Below are 16708 nucleotides of genomic sequence, written 5' to 3'. Positions count from 1 at the left end.
TGTTGAGCAATCTAATGTTGAAACAGAGGATGCTGGTAACAGTYCAATTCAAGACGAAGTTTCTCAAGAGGGRAGAATAGTCAATGAACAAACAGATATAGTTGATACTGTTGCTAAAGYTATTGAGAATGAARAAATCTCTCCTATTAATTCATTAGATGATCATACTGAACTTGCTACAGACTCGGGAAATGATAGCAATTCAACAGAATCCGACATTCAATCGAAAAATGAAATATCACCAGTGATTAATGAGAAAAATACTGAAATAATCCAAAAACACATTGAAAGTATCCTTGYTGATAAGAGATTGGATGAATTTGAAACGTATAATGTTGATGAAATCGARAATGTGATTAATGACGATGACATTGCTGAAGCTAATCCACTACCAGATGAAAATAATRATGTTCAGATGAATGAGAGTTCTGATAACAATCATGGCATGTCACGWGCAAAGAAGAAATACACATTTGAGAAAGAAGTTAACGAAAAAATTGCTGGTACTAAACATTCACTTGATACAACTGATCCAAGAGAAGCAATCAGAGTGTTAAATACTGGTGAAACCAAGAGAATCGAACCCAAGAAAAGAGAGATRCCTATCACTGTGAAATTAAACAAAAGATCGCAATACAAGTCACCATATGTTACAAGAAGTGGTAGAACAGTTATAATCTGATGGAATATAAACTTTCTTTACCTGAGATTGAGCGTGTACACGYCTAGTTGTGTATAGTGAATTAGAACGAAGTTATTATTCACAAGATATATATTGAAACTCCTCCCTTCTATCTCGTTGATATTCTGGGATGTTGGTATTTCATACCCTTATTTATACTACACAATATAGTTTAGTTCTGTCATCACCTGATGTGTGATGGAAAAATTTTCCATTCTCATAATAACCATCATTTTCATTGATCAGTYTCTGACACAAAATAGTGCACAAACCAACACTCCCCTGATTGAGCATTACGATAATAGTAATGATAAATCCACTTATTCTGCCGTTATTGCTTTTGACTTCTATTCTGATGGAATATAAACTTTCTTTACCTGAGATTGAGCGTGTACACGCCTAGTTGTGTATAGTGAATTAGAACGAAGTTATTATTCACAAGATATATATTGAAACTCCTGCCTTCTATATAGTTGATATTCTGGGATGTTGGTATTTCATCCCTTATTTATACTACACAATATAGTTTAGTTCTGTCATCACCTGATGTGTGAAAGAAAAATTTTTCATTCTCATAATAACCATCATTTTCATWGATCAGTTTCTGACACAAAATAGTGCACAAACCAACAACTTTTCTGTCAAATTTGCACTACTTTTAATTTGTGTGCAAATATTCTATTTTACTTGATTTTTATATACTTTTATTTTACAATACTTTTTTATAGGACTTTTTATATCTTTTCTTTATCAACTCATCTTTTATACAATATATTCTTACGATTATAACTTTCAATTAAGAAATACAACTTCTTATTAGCATTCTCCTACAAGTTCTTAAGTTCCTAGGAAATTCTTCGAAACTATAATTAAAGACGAAAAGTGTAAAACAAACAGAARGCAGAGGCCAGAAAGAAAGCAGAGACCGCCCCACAAAAGTTTGACAACTTTGACGACTTTATTGGCTTTGACATCAACGGCAATACCGACGAAGACATGTTGTCCAACATGGACTACGAGGACCTAAAATTGGACGACAAAGTACCTGCCACCACAGACAACAACCTGGACATGAACAACATACTTGAAAACGACGAGCTGATACTAGACGGGTTGAACATGACATTGCTCGACAATGGCGACCACGTAAACGAAGAGTTTGATGTAGACAGCTTTTTAAACCAGTTTGGCAATTAAGGGCTCTGTTCTACAAGACATATAGTACAGGAATAAGAAATGTCAAATATTTTACATAGCTATATATTTCAAGTGTTTATTCTGTTCAACAAGTTCTAACCGTAGATACACCAAATCACCAAGTCAGACATTACTGAGCTAGCTTAACGGGCCAAYTACTTTAAATTGCAMTCCGTTCTTTACTTGAGTCAGTCGACTCTACAACAAYTATCCTGAGGTGATTATTTTTTGGTGGAAWTTTTGASCAAATTCTTAAGCAAAAAGTCTTYAATCGTTTGATCAGCTTAAATCTTCTACAACATTCTAGARATACGTACAGATACCTTTATTGCTCTACCCAGTCTTGGTGAAACTTGATGGGTTTTCACCGATAGTGGCCACCACTTCAACTTAGTAGATACGTTCATTGAACAATGGCTCTTTATCTTCAGCTTATAAGTCTAACTCAGTTAAGGCCTAGCCTCCACTCATGTAACAATAATAAATTTATTTCTATTATACTCTACGACTGGACTTACATAGTGTTAGAAGCATTCACTCAGATGTGAAATCTGGTAAAACGAAATCGGACATAACGCCCAGGGTAATCAAACTGATACATTCAGTTCTGAATTAGATAGGATTTCTTACCCTTTGAAAAAGGGGGAGGAAATCAAACGTTATATAGTTTAGATGAAAAAGATCAATACCGGTAAATCTACAAGGTCTTTTTTTGTTATTGGTTTCCAAGGCAAAAAAATTCCAAAGAGAAAGAGTGTTTATGAAAGGTATATATTTAACGTTGGCGCTGACAAAGACATTTTGTGATAGCTGCAGAGGAGTTGGTCATAGCAGATGGGATTGCAAGTCGGTAAAATATTGTCACAGATGCAAATCTACTAACCACCCAACAGGAAAACACAACCAATTCATAAAACAACAAACCAAAAAACAACAACAACAACAAAACTCAAAACCCTCAAACAACAACACCACCAAAACCAACAACAACAAAAGACAACGTAGGGATAAATCACCAAGTACACGTGTCGGAAGAGGATTCATTTTGGAAAATTCATCAACCATTGAACCAACACCAAGAACATATGAACAAGAACTTGATAGTTTTGTTCGCAGGAATAAAGCCCAACAACAACAAACACAATCACAAGAAGAAGGGGATACCACCAGAGTCATAGGTCAACAACCAATAGTTCCAACACAAGCAGATGAAATAGTGAAAATCGTTGAAGATGAAAATATGAGTGATGACGAGCCGATCAGGGTCGTTGCCAATGCTAGACAATGAAATGTTTCGCTGCAGTTGAACAATACCAATTGACTTTCTGTTCTATCAATATCGAACGGACCAATAGTACTTCAGTAATGAATACTATTCTTGAAAAATATGACATTATCTTTCTACAAGATATATCCCCAAACAACACCACCACATTACAAATTCTTACCACCAGACTACCCATTACTGTCATTCAAAGTCACTCCAACGACAAGACGGCAATTGCTATCAACCACAAAATAGAAAACTTGATAAAAATAATTGAGACAAACACTTTAAACCTTACTGAACAAGTGAGTCAATATGTCAATGATGTTATAATCCAAATCCAAAATACACGAATAATTTTGGTCAGCGTATACTATCCAATAGCTGATAAAGCACCAATGCAGGTGACATTAACTCAACAACTTAATAATGAGTTACCCAAAACATACCCAATCATCATGGGAGGGAATTTCAACCACATACTAAACCTTGCCACTGATAGACAAACTTATGGGTGTGACAAACAAGGGGAAGACAAATCAAGACAAGAATCACTTGACTTGTACAACAATCACAAACTTGTTGACGTCTTTAGGGAATTTTACCCAAACAAAATCTGGGCTACTAACAAAAACCCACAAAACAATCGACGTATTGATCGATTCCATGTATCATCACAACTCATGGTACAGATACCACGATTTCAACAAATCAAAATACCCAAATTGAAATCAACACACAATGCTATAACATTCAGTTATAATCTTGAAAAAACACAACTAATCGGATATTGGTCCAGGAAGGGTTATCGTTAAAGATAATGTATTCACCAACAAAAACTTCATTGAAAAAATTGAAGGGTCTTGGATCAAAGATTGGAGTCAATTACGGCAACTCATTCACCGTACGGTTAAAACAAATAACTTTAAAAAAGTAAAACCAACTGAATCATCAGATTCAACCACCACCAATACAACAACATTTGACGACTTAAATGTATGCTTTGACGGGAATAAACAGCCCAAGAAAATCCATTCACTATCCCTAGTTGATGAGAAAGGGGAAGTTGCTGATACCACAGAAGCTATGTTGAATGCTGCATCTAACTATATGTCTGGATTGTACAATAAGGATACCAAAGTTAGACATTATATAGAAAACTATCTAGCCAAGTTCCCAAAAAGACTTGGCGATGATGATAGGTCGCTCCTAGCTAAACCCATTACGCTAGAAGAACTCACTTGTGAGTTAGATGAAGCCCTGGGAGATAAAACTCCTGGGGAGGATGGTATTTCCATGAAATGTTTAAAGAACCTTTGGGGTGTGTGTGGTCCAGCATTGGTTAAGGAAGCTAATAAAATCCGGAAAACTGGTAATCTACCCAAGGACTTTCAAAGAATCATAATCACATTAATACCAAAACATGGGAATAGTATAAAGGAAATCAACAATGTCCGTCCCATTTTACTCATCAATTGTGCATTACGTCTTATAAGCAGTGTGGTAAATAGACGTATCCAAAAGGCAATGATAAATTCAAAAATATGGCACAACAATCAACATGGTTTTATTCCAGGGAGAACTATACAAGATGTCACACAAAAATTAGCCACCACAATCGATGCCATCAGGCGTCATACCAGTAGCAACCATGCAGTTATTTTAATCGATTTCCGTAAAGCTTTTGACAACATCAACTGTTTATACTTGTTACTAACATTAACAAAACTCAACATCGATGACGATACCATACGATACTGTATGGCAGTCACGGCGGACCATTTCGGACAAATTCAACTCAACAACCGGCTTTCGAGTCTGTTCAAATTGGGAAAGGGAGTACGTCAGGAGAACCCTCTATCGCCTGCACTTTTCAACATAGGATTGGAACCTCTTTTCCATAAAATTGATCAAACATTAACAGCAGTGAAATTAGAAAATGGGTATTCTGTAAATGTGTTGGCGTATGCAGATGATATAACAATTTTCGTCGACAATGAAGGGGGGGCTAACTTGTTGAGAAAATTTTACACGACTTTGAAAAAATTTCTGGTTTACAAATAAATCCAGAAAAAACAGTTTTACTCGCACACAAACCAGAAAAATACAACTTACCATTCACAAAGAAACCCATCAATAACCCCGATGTCTACTACTTGGGGGTACCACTATCCATCAAACTCAAAAACGACTTTATCAAGAATTAGAAAACTCGTGCAAGAAACTCCATCATGATTGACCTACCAATTCTACAAAGAGTCACAGGGATAAACACATAATGAGTCGAATCTACCACTTTGACATTCTCCATAGTCTTGGAGACCACGATATAACTGGAATTCAGAACCAAATAAAAACATGTTTCCGTTACATTAGTCAAGAAAACTTAGAAGCACTACCAAAACAAGGTGGATTTGGGCTTCTCAACCTCAGAACTCAATTACTGGGAGGAAGGTGTCGAATGATTCTACACACCCTTATCGGTGACCAAGATTGGCAATTTGAAATATATCGACTAAAGATACAAAAATTCATCAATAAAATTCAACCACCAAAACAAGAAGACAACCACCAACAAATTGTGCCATGGTATAAATTTTTGATGCACTAAAACGACGAATTGGACAAGGCACTCTCGGCAACAAGAGTGCTTCCAACTCATCTAAAAACAGCCATTAAGGCTTGGATAGAGTTAAATAAACCAGAAACTCGAACCCCAGAGAATGATCTCTACACTACAATTGACGAATCATACTCACCGACCAAAAATTACATATCCAAGGATTTCGCACCATCAACAGATACTAAATACTACAACTCCAGTTCCAAAAAACTGCAACTTGCAAAAAGGGAGGTACTAACACCACTGGGTTGGACAGAAAGACTAGATATTAGTACTGAACAATGGAAAAGCACATTGGAAAAATTACAACAAAATGGTCAAAAATAATGAAGCTTCATTGGAATTCCTTCATCGGTTTACCTTAGGGCACTTTACACATTACAAATCCAACAACAAAGTTTGCGACCTATGCAAACAACCCTACACTACAACATCTTTGGAACATAGATACGAAAAATGTCCATTTGCTAAACTATTGTGGCAGAAGTTCGCCCCCACTAACATGCGCAATCACTTTAGGTACTACATAGCAAATCTACTACTAACATTATCACAATCACAACAACTTTCAAAATTCATTGCTGCCATAGCTGCTATGGAACAGAAATGAAAGACAGATCAGCCAGGTCCTCCTCTACTGGAGAAGGATCTAAAAGACTGGATCCCACAATTCTCACATCACTACAACTCTAAGCTACCCTATAAATAAAAGAAAAGGGGAAAAATTCAAAAATTAACTTTTATTGAAAATATTACTTGCTAAATTAATTTTTTGGTAACAAATCTACTTCCATTGGGTAATACTCAATTCCTAAGAGTCAGCAGACCTCTTTTGATGCTAAATACCAACTTATAGGTCGAATATCGTTTGTATATAGTGCACTGGTGTATTATATATAGTTCATATATGCCTTTTTCGTTAAAAAAAACCACCAAGAAGTTAGACAAACTCGTGCCCCCCTCTTGGCYACRTATTTTTTTSGGTGAAAATTTGACCAATTTCGAGAGTAAAAATCTAGTTTCTATCATCACTGTGTTAATGTGTATATATTAGTAMTATAAATATATTCTTTTTTTTCTCTTTTTTTTTTTGAAAGAAAAATACTCCTCTTCTTTCTATCACTGCTGGTGGCGGTGAACGGAATAACCACTAAAAGACCCCCTTTAATGATTGGTTCTTTCTGGCACTCCCATCATTATTCAAAACAGCCTCACAGTTCTGGTAACATCGTTGATAAAATTCTTTCTGTCGGGAAATTTTTTCATAGTTCCTTTTAAGTTCTGAAAACCGTCTTTTCAATGACTCCAAGTCATCTATCACATCCTGTTTTTCATCATATACCCTATCCAAATTATCATTCAATCTGTCCACCTCGTTTTGAGAGGTTCTCAAAATTCTTTGTAATTTTAAAACTTCACCTTTGGCTTTGTAAAGTTGGTTTTTTAAGGAATAGCTTTGATTATTTGACATTGCAAACAGTATAGTSAAGATGCACACAGATTGGACCTGAAATTATTMCTTCSCAAMAACTTAAAATAACCCAAATATTAAACATCCACTCGGATTCAAATACCTCAGCACTCTTTTATAGGCACTTGTATAATTTGTTATATGAATCATTTCCAGCTTCCTTGTAGAACCGCCAAATATTTGAATCACATGGGAAACAGATTTGACCATCTAACTTTCATGGTTCTTATGAAAAAGATCTGGAAATGGTGATATAGCTTGATTGTCTAGCATATTCAGSGATTACCCTATTTTGTGGTTGCCTGGGATAACCCCTGGCTGTTGTTGGAAAAGATTAGTGGACCATTTTTTTTGGCCACGAGTTTTTTTATGACTGCGTATTTTTCTGCTTACATTTTCTCAACTCGTCTACTTATCCTCCTTCTATTAATCAACTAGCTTGCTATTCCCTACATACACAACCTCCATTCTTCTCCCCTGGTTGAGTATCACCGACTTGTGGCCGTACCGCTCAACCCCCCACAACACACCATCAACCTTATACTCGTAATACTCGGCTTTGCCACTCCCCAAACTAACCACCATAAGCTCATACTCCTTGGCTTGCTTGACTTTCCTATTTCTTAACCCACTACTCTTCTGTACCACCCCGATCATCAGATTGACAGAGGTTACTTCATACCCAACAACATTCTCATACCAGTCGACCTTCTCCTCTGCACCACCAAACCCAACACATCGGATTTCCCTGGGATCTCTCTCAACTCTCAARCATATTGCTTTCTTATCTACCCTGAACGTGTGMACCACTACCACCCCTTCTATCTCATATACCACACTGAACGATGAGATCGCAGCACTCCCACAAAACCGACAATGCAGCGGCTCAGGATACGACACCCTCAACGAGTTCACCTTCATATTCCCGACCCCAAACAGTTTSATGACCACCCCCGTGTTCACATCTATAAGCTGACACTCTAACCCGTCAACACGTAYAAAGAACCCCACAAACTCAACCGGAAATATCCCACACAGTTTCAGGGGCGCCACCTCTAGCTTTCTGCTCTTCATGCTGTTRTTGACRATGTTCACCACAATAATATCCAACTCCTTCGTCTGCACAACAATTCTATCCATCACCCTTGGTGTTCTTATCTTTATTGCACAGACCAACTGCTGCTTCACATCATAACTCTGTACTTTCCCATCATTACACGACACAACAAGTATCTCCCCACTATCCATGACCATCACAAACTCTTCCCTACTAGTCCTCTCACGYTGTTTCTGTCCAAACGAYTTCATCTGTATTGGTGGCGGAAAGTTCGCATTGATCAGCGAATTTACCGACGACATYGACGCATCACTGCCCCTCCTCTTTCTAATCATTTTACGTGCTAAAAACCCCGGCACAGTTCTCCGCCTGAAAAACGACTCCAACACTTTACCTCGAAAGTGCACCGACAGTGTCCACTTCAACTCCCGCTTGTCATAACCCTGTATGACACCCTGTCTAGTACTCACCAACACAACCATACTCCCATCATCATTGAGCCCCACATGGYTGACCGGCCACATCTGACAGGGTATGGCTAGTGGTTCAGGGTCGTAACAGTACTCGACATCTTGGGGTTGGTAGTGATATATCTGAACTCGTATCCATCATATAACTCTTCTCCTCAGCAAACTCAATGGCCTGGGTTTTTGCCGGAACCACTAGTGCAACCACCAACAAGAGGTACTCCACATAGTAAATGTACGTGTTAGACTGGGAAACAACCACACTGGTTTGGTCGACTCAGCACGCTATTCATCAACAATACCCCCAACAGAATCACCAAGTTATTTGTCAGCCTCAGTTTGTACTTCCACCACTGACCCCACCACCGCATAGTTCACCAAAAGGGTCTTGCATAATCCACGTCCCACCATATCACTTCAACTCCCATATTCCTCGATGCAAGAATAACCACAATAATCGGCCTTCGTAAACGTCGTCAGTGGCTCAAACACATTGCTGCACCTTGAGCTCTAGAACAACCCCACACTCACTAGCCATCGCCACACCAACAACCAAATTGCTGATCCAGAAAAAATACCACCCCCGTAGTCCGGCTTGTATGGAATAATTGCTTGGCCAGGTACGTCCCCACCTCATCGTGTCTTTTCTGGTTGAAATATGTCATCTCCCGGGCTAACAGTACCGTATCTCTGTGGCTGGGGCATCTATACTCTTTCATTCTCGGCTTACAAATCTATCTTGTTCACACATTTCATATATCTGGGACTTGTCGAACTCTCTGCACTCTATCATAAACTGGAACTCGCTTGCATTCTGGGACACACACTGGAGCTGGAATCCATGGTCAGGAAATGTGAAAATTTTCTTCTCGGGAAATATTTGTGACAATTAGTCCTAGTACACGATAGTTTCATTACGCCCACTAAAAGTGTCTACTGAAACTCGGTCTCTATATCGTCAATATCTTTCATTTCTCTTCCTGGCTTTTCACTGCGACTTATTGTTCGCTATAGGGTAGGTCTTCCAAGCTAATTTTACCCGACACAAGATGAAATATTTTCTGTTGAGCACTCGTTGTCGACAGTGAAAAATTTTCACTCAAGAAAATATTTTCATCATCACTTTTTCTAGAAAGGAGGTTCAAGTGTTGGAGAATAGACAGCGAACACCTGATATTCCCAAGGTCGAATTAGATTGAAAGATAAATAATAGTCATATTTATTTTGTATTTAGTCAATAAATTATCTTTTTATATTTAAATTCTTAGTATTGTCATACCACGTAGATTGATACGGACATACTTAGCACATTTAACATATATTAAGCACCGATTACCTGTGACATTCCGAAGTTTACTGTTTCGCGCACGCTGGCAGACGAACACTTATCAAGGTGCTACTCCCGCGCATCAGTTTCCTCTGGGTTCTCTTTTTGATCTTGGTGAACTACCTTTTTTTCCCACTCGCGTGAGAAGTTCAACACTTTTTTTTACCCATCCACCAAACTTTATTCTTTTCCCCACCATGTCCGATTTCCCACCAAACTTGTCTATAAGACCACTCACTATCCAAGACATCGACCAGTGTGTCGAGTTAGAGGCTAAAGGTTTCCCACCCGAAGAAAGATGTTCCCGTGAAAAGTTCAACTACCGCTTGACGGTGGCCCCTGAATTGTGTGCTGGCTTGTTTGTCAGAGAGTACGACTACAAATACAATGCTATCAACTTGCCTGAAGTCGCTGAAAAACTCCAGAAACAACACCAGGACGAAGACGACGACGACGACGAATTGCCCTCCCACTCCTCTGTCCTCAAAGAAACTTTGATTGGCCATGTCATTGCTACAAAAATCGCCTCGACCAAAATCACCGACGCTTCCATGCAATTGCCATCGAAAGAAACCCCGGGTTCTGGCCACATCGAAAGCTCCCGAAATATAGGTATCCATTCCGTAGTCATCCACCCCGACTGGAGAGGCAAAAACTTGGGTGCATTGTTATTGCATGACTATATCCAAAAATTATCCAACCAAGACGTAGGCGACCAGATTGTGATAATCAACAAGGAAAATTTGATCCCGTTCTACGAAAAAATCGGATTCAACAACCTCGGCGAGAGTGAGTGTAAATATGCTGGAACTACATGGTACGATATGGCAATCGATTTGGTCGCCACCGATGATCTCTAGTATATATTTTTAGAATGCACGAAAAAAAAAATTTCTTTTAAACCACCAAAACCAACAATGAATGTACCCGCCACCATCAAATCTCTATTCGATGTTGTTCCGCTAGTCACCTATAAAGATGAAAGGTTGCCACACAAAGGGCCAAATTACCCGTTTCTGGAAGAGTTCACAGTGGCTGTTCACAACGTGTTCAATTGCAAGGGCATGATTATCCCCACAGACCCCATATCACTCGGAATTGTCCTTGTCCTTGCCCACAAGAATAAACTTGCCTTGCCGACAGAACAGGGGTATGGCAGAGGAGGCATCATCACCACTTCCTTCCATGCATCGCCCACAAACACACTCCCGCTCCTTATCGACCAAACAACCAGAACACTCGACGAAATCAACCACACCGTCGCCAACGACCTCGACGAGCCAGCCAAACTCATCAACGAGATCATCGATACCAAGTTCTATGATATCTGGGTGTTGTGTATATTGTGTGAAGATATTGCCACCACCATTTTTGGGGTTGACACCCTCTCCAAACTAGACTTGTTGGCAGAAGTGCCAAATTGGAACAACTTTGCGGTCCGTCACCCCAACACCAACATACCCAAACTATACTCCCAACAACTTGTCGAATTTGAGGAGTACTTGGACTTGCTAGAATCGTACGACCACCCCATAATCAACCTCAAACTCGCTGGCTACATAATCGTCATCAACCAGCTCTTAAGCTCTACAAGACTTGGAAAAATAGTGTGTACCAAACATGCTTTGCTTAGCCGCTCCTACTCCCTACTTAACCTCCACACAACTATATAGTTCTTGTCTAGAAATAACAACTCAGAACTTTGCGACTTTACCTGTAGATCCTCAATCAGCACCCAGCCACTTTCACTTCTCAACGAAACTGCCCACCCGCTACTCTTCTTGATCGCCGAAACCATCTCGTACTTTGTCCCACTCACATCCAACACGCTGGGCAACTTTACCACCCCCACACCCTCCAACACCACCACCAAATACTTCGGTGGCACAACCACCTTATATGTCTTGACATCGTTCTCCCCCTGCGTCTTGGTCTCCCCATCATACTTTTTCATCAACTCCTGCAAGTCCACTTCACCAGGCACATCAACAGAAAGAAACCAAAAGTTCAGCACAGTAGTCTTCTCCTCCAACGTAACAAACTAAACCTTGTCCTTCCCCTCGTGTGGCACTATCGGCGTACTCGTCACCTCTACCTTCCCCCTCAAACACTCATACGGCCCACCCCTATTCAATAGCCAGAGCAAAAACAGTTTCGGGTGCCCCTTCTCCAACGTAAACCTCTTCTTTGATTCCTCTGATACACTATTCATAAACTCGTGGGGCGCGATGTGGCTCTTGAACAAGTGTGGCGACCACATCTTTCGAATAAGGAGTCCTAGATGCACATTCAAGGGGTTTGTGGGCGTCTCCAACAAGTAATAGTTCCTGACCGGTTCAATATGCGCTAGTACCTGCACCACCACATTCGCATAGTCGTTCTTCTTAATATTATTCAACCCAACATACCCAACAAGGTACTTTTTGTGCAAATCAAACGATATCCTAGGAAGGAGGTCTATATCGCGGGGAGTATACCTGGGATTATAGTAGTCTATCACATCCTGAACTGGCAGCACCTCCCGATCCTGAGGTAGCTCATAAAACTTTTCAGTGGCAAAACTCATATACATCTGGTGGTTGGTCGACACCGCGTGTTTATAGGCCGGCGACGACGGTGACCGCCCCTCAAAGTACTTCCCACACGCCAAACACGCATACACATTGGTCGACGATAGCGTCTGCAGGCATATCTTGGCAAAATCAAAATCAAGTACCTCCCGATTGATCTCCCCGTCTACTCTTCTTCGCTTGGAAAATGGATTGCTCATGGTGAAAAAAAAAGTTGTGTATTTTTTAAAGTTGTGTATTTGTATTTTTTCGCACTATTGAATGGCTACAGCATCTATATTACTGGTGAGCAACGAACTAACATTCTCATCAATCAACTTCTCAGCAGTATCCGACAAATGTTTCTTCGGGTCTTGCTTACCTACATACCGGGTCTTCAACTGGTCTTCAGTCAACTCTTTCTCTTCTTGCACTCTTTGGTTATACAACTTGGCAATGCTAACCATCTTCTCCGTGTTGTCCAAATTCTCAACCTCCTTGTGGTTATAGTCAACCAACTTCAACCCCGACTGCCAGTTCTTCTTGTGCAAGTTCAATAACATATTGGTCTCGTACTCTGTCTTGTGGTAATCAATGTTCAACGAGTAGTAGTGGCGGTTCAACCCATGAATCAATGCCTGGATCGACGGCTTGTTCAAGTGGCCCACATTAGACGTCGACTGACGTGGCTCTTGGCCCATCATTAACGTCGTGGTGTCAATCGTTCTAAACGCATCAATAACAACCTTACCCTTGACCGACTGAATAGGGTCAATAACCACAGCCACAGCACGCTTGTTCAATTGCTCAAACGACTGCTGGGTGTTGACATCCACAGAACTCAACCAGCACCCAAACCCAGGGTGCGAGTGGTACCATCCAACAACCATCTGGTCTCTGCCCGTTTGTCTAAGCATATCCATCATCTTTGTCTGGAATACATCATCAACCGCCTCAACAGAAACTCCAGTACCCGACTGCGGCATCGCAAACACATCGTGAACATGTATAGTGAAATCATCAACAAACTCTCCCAACATTAACCCCATAACTTCCATTGGCACACCAGCACGCCCGTGCTTCAACATTTTGAGCAACGCCAACGACGATATGTAAACAGTCTCTGAATTGTCAATCGCAGGCCCATCACTCTGTGTGGGTGCTGCTCCTCCTAATCCGGCACCTTGGCCTAATAATCTTTGTAATCTTTCCATAGTTGTGTGGCAAAAGAAAAAAGTAACCTGTCGAGAAAAAAAAAATTCACCAACAAAAAAAAAATACTTATACTATGCAAACTCTTCACCAATGACTACACCACTGAAATACCCTGCCAGAAGCCATGCCAGAAAAGTGTACTCCCACATAAAGGCACCCTTTTTCATCAGTGGCGAGGACTTGGTGCTCTACAAGTACTGCGACCAAACCAAACCATTCAGACAAAACCGATACTTTTTCTACTTGACAGGATGCAACATCCCCGGGTCCCATGTGTTGTACACCCACGACAAGCTAGTGCTCTACCTCCCAGATGTCGACCATGAAGATATCATGTGGTCCGGTTTGCCGTTGTCGCCAGAACAGGCACTTGCCAAGTACGACGTCGACGAGGTCAAGTTTGCTGCCGACATCGAATCCGACTTGAAAAATTTGGGCACTGTCTACACCACCGACACCAGCCACCCCCACCTCAAACCTTACTTGACTGAATCAGACCCAGCCTTCTTTTTTGCCCTCGACGAGTCCCGTTTAATCAAGGACGACTACGAGATCGAGCTTATGAGACACGCCGCCAAAATCACCGACAACTGCCATTTAGCAGTAATGTCAGCCCTCCCTATCGAAACCAAGGAAACACACATCCACGCCGAGTTCATGTACCACGCCTTACGACAAGGCGCAAAAAACCAAAGCTACGACCCGATCTGCTGCAGCGGTGAAACATGCTCAACCTTACATTGGGTCAAAAACGACGGCGACATTACCCCCGAAAAGAGATCTGTATTGATCGATGCGGGGGCCGAGTGGGAGTGCTATGCCAGTGACGTAACCAGATGTTTCCCCGTCAACGGAGACTGGGCAAAAGAACACTTGGAAATCTACAACTTGGTGTTGAAAATGCAGTCTGCCGCCTACGAAATGATGAAGCCAGGCGTCGAATGGGAAGATATCCACTTACAGGCCCACAAGGTGTTGATTCAGGGGTTTTTAGAGCTAGGAATTTTCAATTCCAAATACTCGGCAGAAGAGTTGTTTGCTGCTAAAGCTAGTGCTAGATTCTTCCCTCACGGGTTGGGCCACGTTCTTGGTATGGATACGCACGATGTGGGTGGCCGCGCCAACTACTCCGACCCTGACCCGTTATTGTGCTACTTGCGAATTAGACGAAAATTGGAACCAAATATGGTCGTCACCAACGAGCCAGGGTGTTACTTCTCCCCCTTCTTATTAGAAGAGGTCCTCAACAACCCCGACCAAGCCAAGTTCATCAACAGGGACGTATTGGACAAGTACTGGTACGTTGGCGGTGTGCGTATCGAAGACGACGTCTTGATCACCCCCACCGGGTACGAGATTTTTACAAAAATCACAAAAGACCCAGCAGAAATCAGCAAAATCGTAAAGGCTGGGCTCGCCAAAAAATTCCACAACATAGTTTAAATAGCTTTTTTTCTCTCGACAAAAAAAAAATATACACTTCACCCTTTACCCAACCATGGACGAAAACTACGACGTTATTGTTTTAGGTACTGGCTTGACCGAATGTGTCTTGTCCGGTATCCTCTCCGTTGAAGGCAAAAAGGTGTTGCACATCGACAGACAAGACTTTTACGGTGGCGAATCGGCCTCCTTAAACCTCTCCCAGTTATACGGCAAGTTCAAACCAAGCTCCCAAAAACCCGAACTCAAAGGCAGAGACAGAGACTGGTGTGTTGATCTTATCCCCAAGTTCTTGATGGCCAACGGCGAGTTAACCAACATCTTGGTCAACACTGATGTCACCCGGTACATGGAATTCAAACAGATTGCTGCGAGCTACGTCTACAGAAACGGCAGAATCGCCAAAGTCCCCTCCAACGCCAAGGAAGCATTGGCTTCGTCCTTGATGGGCATTTTTGAGAAAAGAAGAATGAAGAGGTTCTTAGAGTTTATCCAAAACTACGACGAAGCCGACGCATCGACCCACCAAGGGTTCGACTTGGACAAAAACACCATGAACGAAATCTACACTTATTTTGGGTTGGAAAACGGTACCAAAGACTTTATTGGACACGCCATGGCTTTGTGGTCGACCGACGACTACTTGAACGAAGTCGCCCGTCCTACTTACGAAAGAATCATGTTGTATGCTTCGTCTGTCGCCAAGTACGGCAAGTCCCCGTACATCTATCCATTATACGGGTTGGGCGAGTTACCTCAAGGGTTCGCCAGATTATCGGCCATCTACGGTGGCACATACATGTTGGATACCCCAATTGACGAGGTATTGTACGAGGGCGAAGGTCCCGACAAGAAATTTGCTGGTGTGGTCACAAAAGAAGGTACCGCCAGAGCACCCATTGTTATTGCTGACCCAACCTACTTCCCTGAAAACGTTAAAAAGACCGGCGCTAAAGTTATCAGGGCCATTTGTATTTTGGACCACCCCGTTCCGGGTGTTGAGTTAGACTCGTTGCAATTGATTATCCCGCAAAACCAAGTCGGCAGAAAGCACGACATTTACGTTGCCGTGTTGTCTGACGTCCACTGTGTCGTTCCGAAGGGGTACTACCTTGCTATTGTTTCCACCATCATTGAAACCGACGCACCGCACGTCGAGTTAGAACCGGCATTCAAATTGTTGGGCCCAAGAGTCGACACATTAATGGGAATTGCCGAGTTGTACGAGCCAATTGACGACGGTACCAAAAACGGGATCTACCTCTCCAAGAGCTACGACGCCTCGTCACATTTCGAAAGCACTACAGACGATGTTAAGGATATTTATTTTAGAATTACTGGCAAACCAGTGGAATTGAAGAAAAGACCTACTGCCGAAGAAGAAGAGGCTCTCCAAGGTTTATAGAGTGT

The 16708-nt window shown here is 41.3% G+C and overlaps 15 protein-coding genes across 15 annotated transcripts, besides 5 other annotated features; 10 read left to right on the top strand and 5 right to left on the bottom strand. All coding sequences in view use genetic code 12, as the record gives it.

The window, feature by feature from the left end:
• CAALFM_C114630CA (uncharacterized protein) lies at positions 1–682 on the top strand (the record flags this gene model as incomplete). The annotated part of the gene is made up of 1 exon (XM_709982.2): positions 1–682. A coding segment is annotated over one exon (682 nt), but the record flags the coding sequence as incomplete, so codon positions are not given.
• Positions 680–959: a long terminal repeat ((gamma-1b) Solo copy of the long terminal repeat (LTR) associated with the transposon Tca2; about 280 bp long, 5-10 copies per genome).
• A 76-nt stretch (positions 960–1035) lies between these two features.
• Positions 1036–1314: a long terminal repeat ((gamma-1c) Solo copy of the long terminal repeat (LTR) associated with the transposon Tca2; about 280 bp long, 5-10 copies per genome).
• Positions 1315–1578: a long terminal repeat ((rho-1a) Long terminal repeat (LTR); about 275 bp long, 13 copies per genome).
• Positions 1579–1678: 100 nt separating this feature from the next.
• On the top strand, positions 1679–1879 carry TLO4 (Tlo4p; the record flags this gene model as incomplete). The annotated part of the gene is made up of 1 exon (XM_019475188.1): positions 1679–1879. The coding sequence occupies one exon, from the start codon at positions 1679–1681 to the stop codon at positions 1877–1879; it is 201 nt and encodes a 66-aa protein (XP_019330733.1).
• A 575-nt stretch (positions 1880–2454) lies between these two features.
• Positions 2455–6679: a mobile genetic element ((Zorro2-1) Non-LTR retrotransposon, encodes a potential DNA-binding zinc-finger protein and a polyprotein similar to pol with conserved endonuclease and reverse transcriptase domains; member of L1 clade of transposons).
• CAALFM_C114580CA (uncharacterized protein) lies at positions 2640–3167 on the top strand (the record flags this gene model as incomplete). The annotated part of the gene is made up of 1 exon (XM_709981.1): positions 2640–3167. One exon carries the CDS (start codon positions 2640–2642, stop codon positions 3165–3167), a length of 528 nt encoding a protein of 175 aa, XP_715074.1.
• On the top strand, positions 3245–3961 carry FGR24 (Fgr24p; the record flags this gene model as incomplete). The annotated part of the gene is made up of 1 exon (XM_709979.2): positions 3245–3961. The coding sequence occupies one exon, from the start codon at positions 3245–3247 to the stop codon at positions 3959–3961; it is 717 nt and encodes a 238-aa protein (XP_715072.2).
• On the top strand, positions 4233–5210 carry CAALFM_C114560CA (uncharacterized protein; the record flags this gene model as incomplete). Its single annotated transcript, XM_704936.2, has 1 exon — positions 4233–5210. One exon carries the CDS (start codon positions 4233–4235, stop codon positions 5208–5210), a length of 978 nt encoding a protein of 325 aa, XP_710028.2.
• Positions 5425–5757, top strand: CAALFM_C114550CA (uncharacterized protein; the record flags this gene model as incomplete). Its single annotated transcript, XM_709976.1, has 1 exon — positions 5425–5757. One exon carries the CDS (start codon positions 5425–5427, stop codon positions 5755–5757), a length of 333 nt encoding a protein of 110 aa, XP_715069.1.
• Positions 6680–6919: 240 nt separating the features above from the next.
• CAALFM_C114530WA (uncharacterized protein) lies at positions 6920–7240 on the bottom strand (the record flags this gene model as incomplete). The annotated part of the gene is made up of 1 exon (XM_709975.1): positions 6920–7240. The coding sequence occupies one exon, from the start codon at positions 7238–7240 to the stop codon at positions 6920–6922; it is 321 nt and encodes a 106-aa protein (XP_715068.1).
• A 426-nt stretch (positions 7241–7666) lies between these two features.
• Positions 7667–8821, bottom strand: CAALFM_C114520WA (uncharacterized protein; the record flags this gene model as incomplete). The annotated part of the gene is made up of 1 exon (XM_709974.2): positions 7667–8821. The coding sequence occupies one exon, from the start codon at positions 8819–8821 to the stop codon at positions 7667–7669; it is 1155 nt and encodes a 384-aa protein (XP_715067.2).
• A 945-nt stretch (positions 8822–9766) lies between these two features.
• Positions 9767–10148: a long terminal repeat ((san-1a) Solo copy of the long terminal repeat (LTR) associated with the transposon Tca4; about 381 bp long, 1-4 copies per genome).
• Positions 10149–10288: 140 nt separating this feature from the next.
• On the top strand, positions 10289–10951 carry CAALFM_C114500CA (polyamine acetyltransferase; the record flags this gene model as incomplete). Its single annotated transcript, XM_709973.1, has 1 exon — positions 10289–10951. One exon carries the CDS (start codon positions 10289–10291, stop codon positions 10949–10951), a length of 663 nt encoding a protein of 220 aa, XP_715066.1.
• Positions 10952–11008: 57 nt separating this feature from the next.
• SAM35 (SAM complex subunit) lies at positions 11009–11764 on the top strand (the record flags this gene model as incomplete). The annotated part of the gene is made up of 1 exon (XM_709971.1): positions 11009–11764. The coding sequence occupies one exon, from the start codon at positions 11009–11011 to the stop codon at positions 11762–11764; it is 756 nt and encodes a 251-aa protein (XP_715064.1).
• Positions 11731–12045, bottom strand: CAALFM_C114480WA (uncharacterized protein; the record flags this gene model as incomplete). Its single annotated transcript, XM_709970.1, has 1 exon — positions 11731–12045. The coding sequence occupies one exon, from the start codon at positions 12043–12045 to the stop codon at positions 11731–11733; it is 315 nt and encodes a 104-aa protein (XP_715063.1).
• Positions 12046–12132: 87 nt separating this feature from the next.
• On the bottom strand, positions 12133–12861 carry CAALFM_C114470WA (mRNA splicing protein; the record flags this gene model as incomplete). Its single annotated transcript, XM_709969.1, has 1 exon — positions 12133–12861. One exon carries the CDS (start codon positions 12859–12861, stop codon positions 12133–12135), a length of 729 nt encoding a protein of 242 aa, XP_715062.1.
• A 54-nt stretch (positions 12862–12915) lies between these two features.
• On the bottom strand, positions 12916–13854 carry CAALFM_C114460WA (proteasome regulatory particle lid subunit; the record flags this gene model as incomplete). Its single annotated transcript, XM_709968.1, has 1 exon — positions 12916–13854. One exon carries the CDS (start codon positions 13852–13854, stop codon positions 12916–12918), a length of 939 nt encoding a protein of 312 aa, XP_715061.1.
• A 91-nt stretch (positions 13855–13945) lies between these two features.
• Positions 13946–15298, top strand: CAALFM_C114450CA (putative Xaa-Pro dipeptidase; the record flags this gene model as incomplete). The annotated part of the gene is made up of 1 exon (XM_709967.1): positions 13946–15298. The coding sequence occupies one exon, from the start codon at positions 13946–13948 to the stop codon at positions 15296–15298; it is 1353 nt and encodes a 450-aa protein (XP_715060.1).
• Positions 15299–15353: 55 nt separating this feature from the next.
• Positions 15354–16703, top strand: GDI1 (Gdi1p; the record flags this gene model as incomplete). Its single annotated transcript, XM_709966.1, has 1 exon — positions 15354–16703. One exon carries the CDS (start codon positions 15354–15356, stop codon positions 16701–16703), a length of 1350 nt encoding a protein of 449 aa, XP_715059.1.
• Positions 16704–16708: the final 5 nt, after the last annotated feature.

This window comes from Candida albicans, chromosome 1 (genome assembly GCF_000182965.3).
Source record: "Candida albicans SC5314 chromosome 1, complete sequence".
NCBI classification, from domain to species: Eukaryota; Fungi; Ascomycota; class Pichiomycetes; order Serinales; family Debaryomycetaceae; genus Candida; species Candida albicans.
This window is presented reverse-complemented; position numbering and strand designations above follow the sequence as displayed.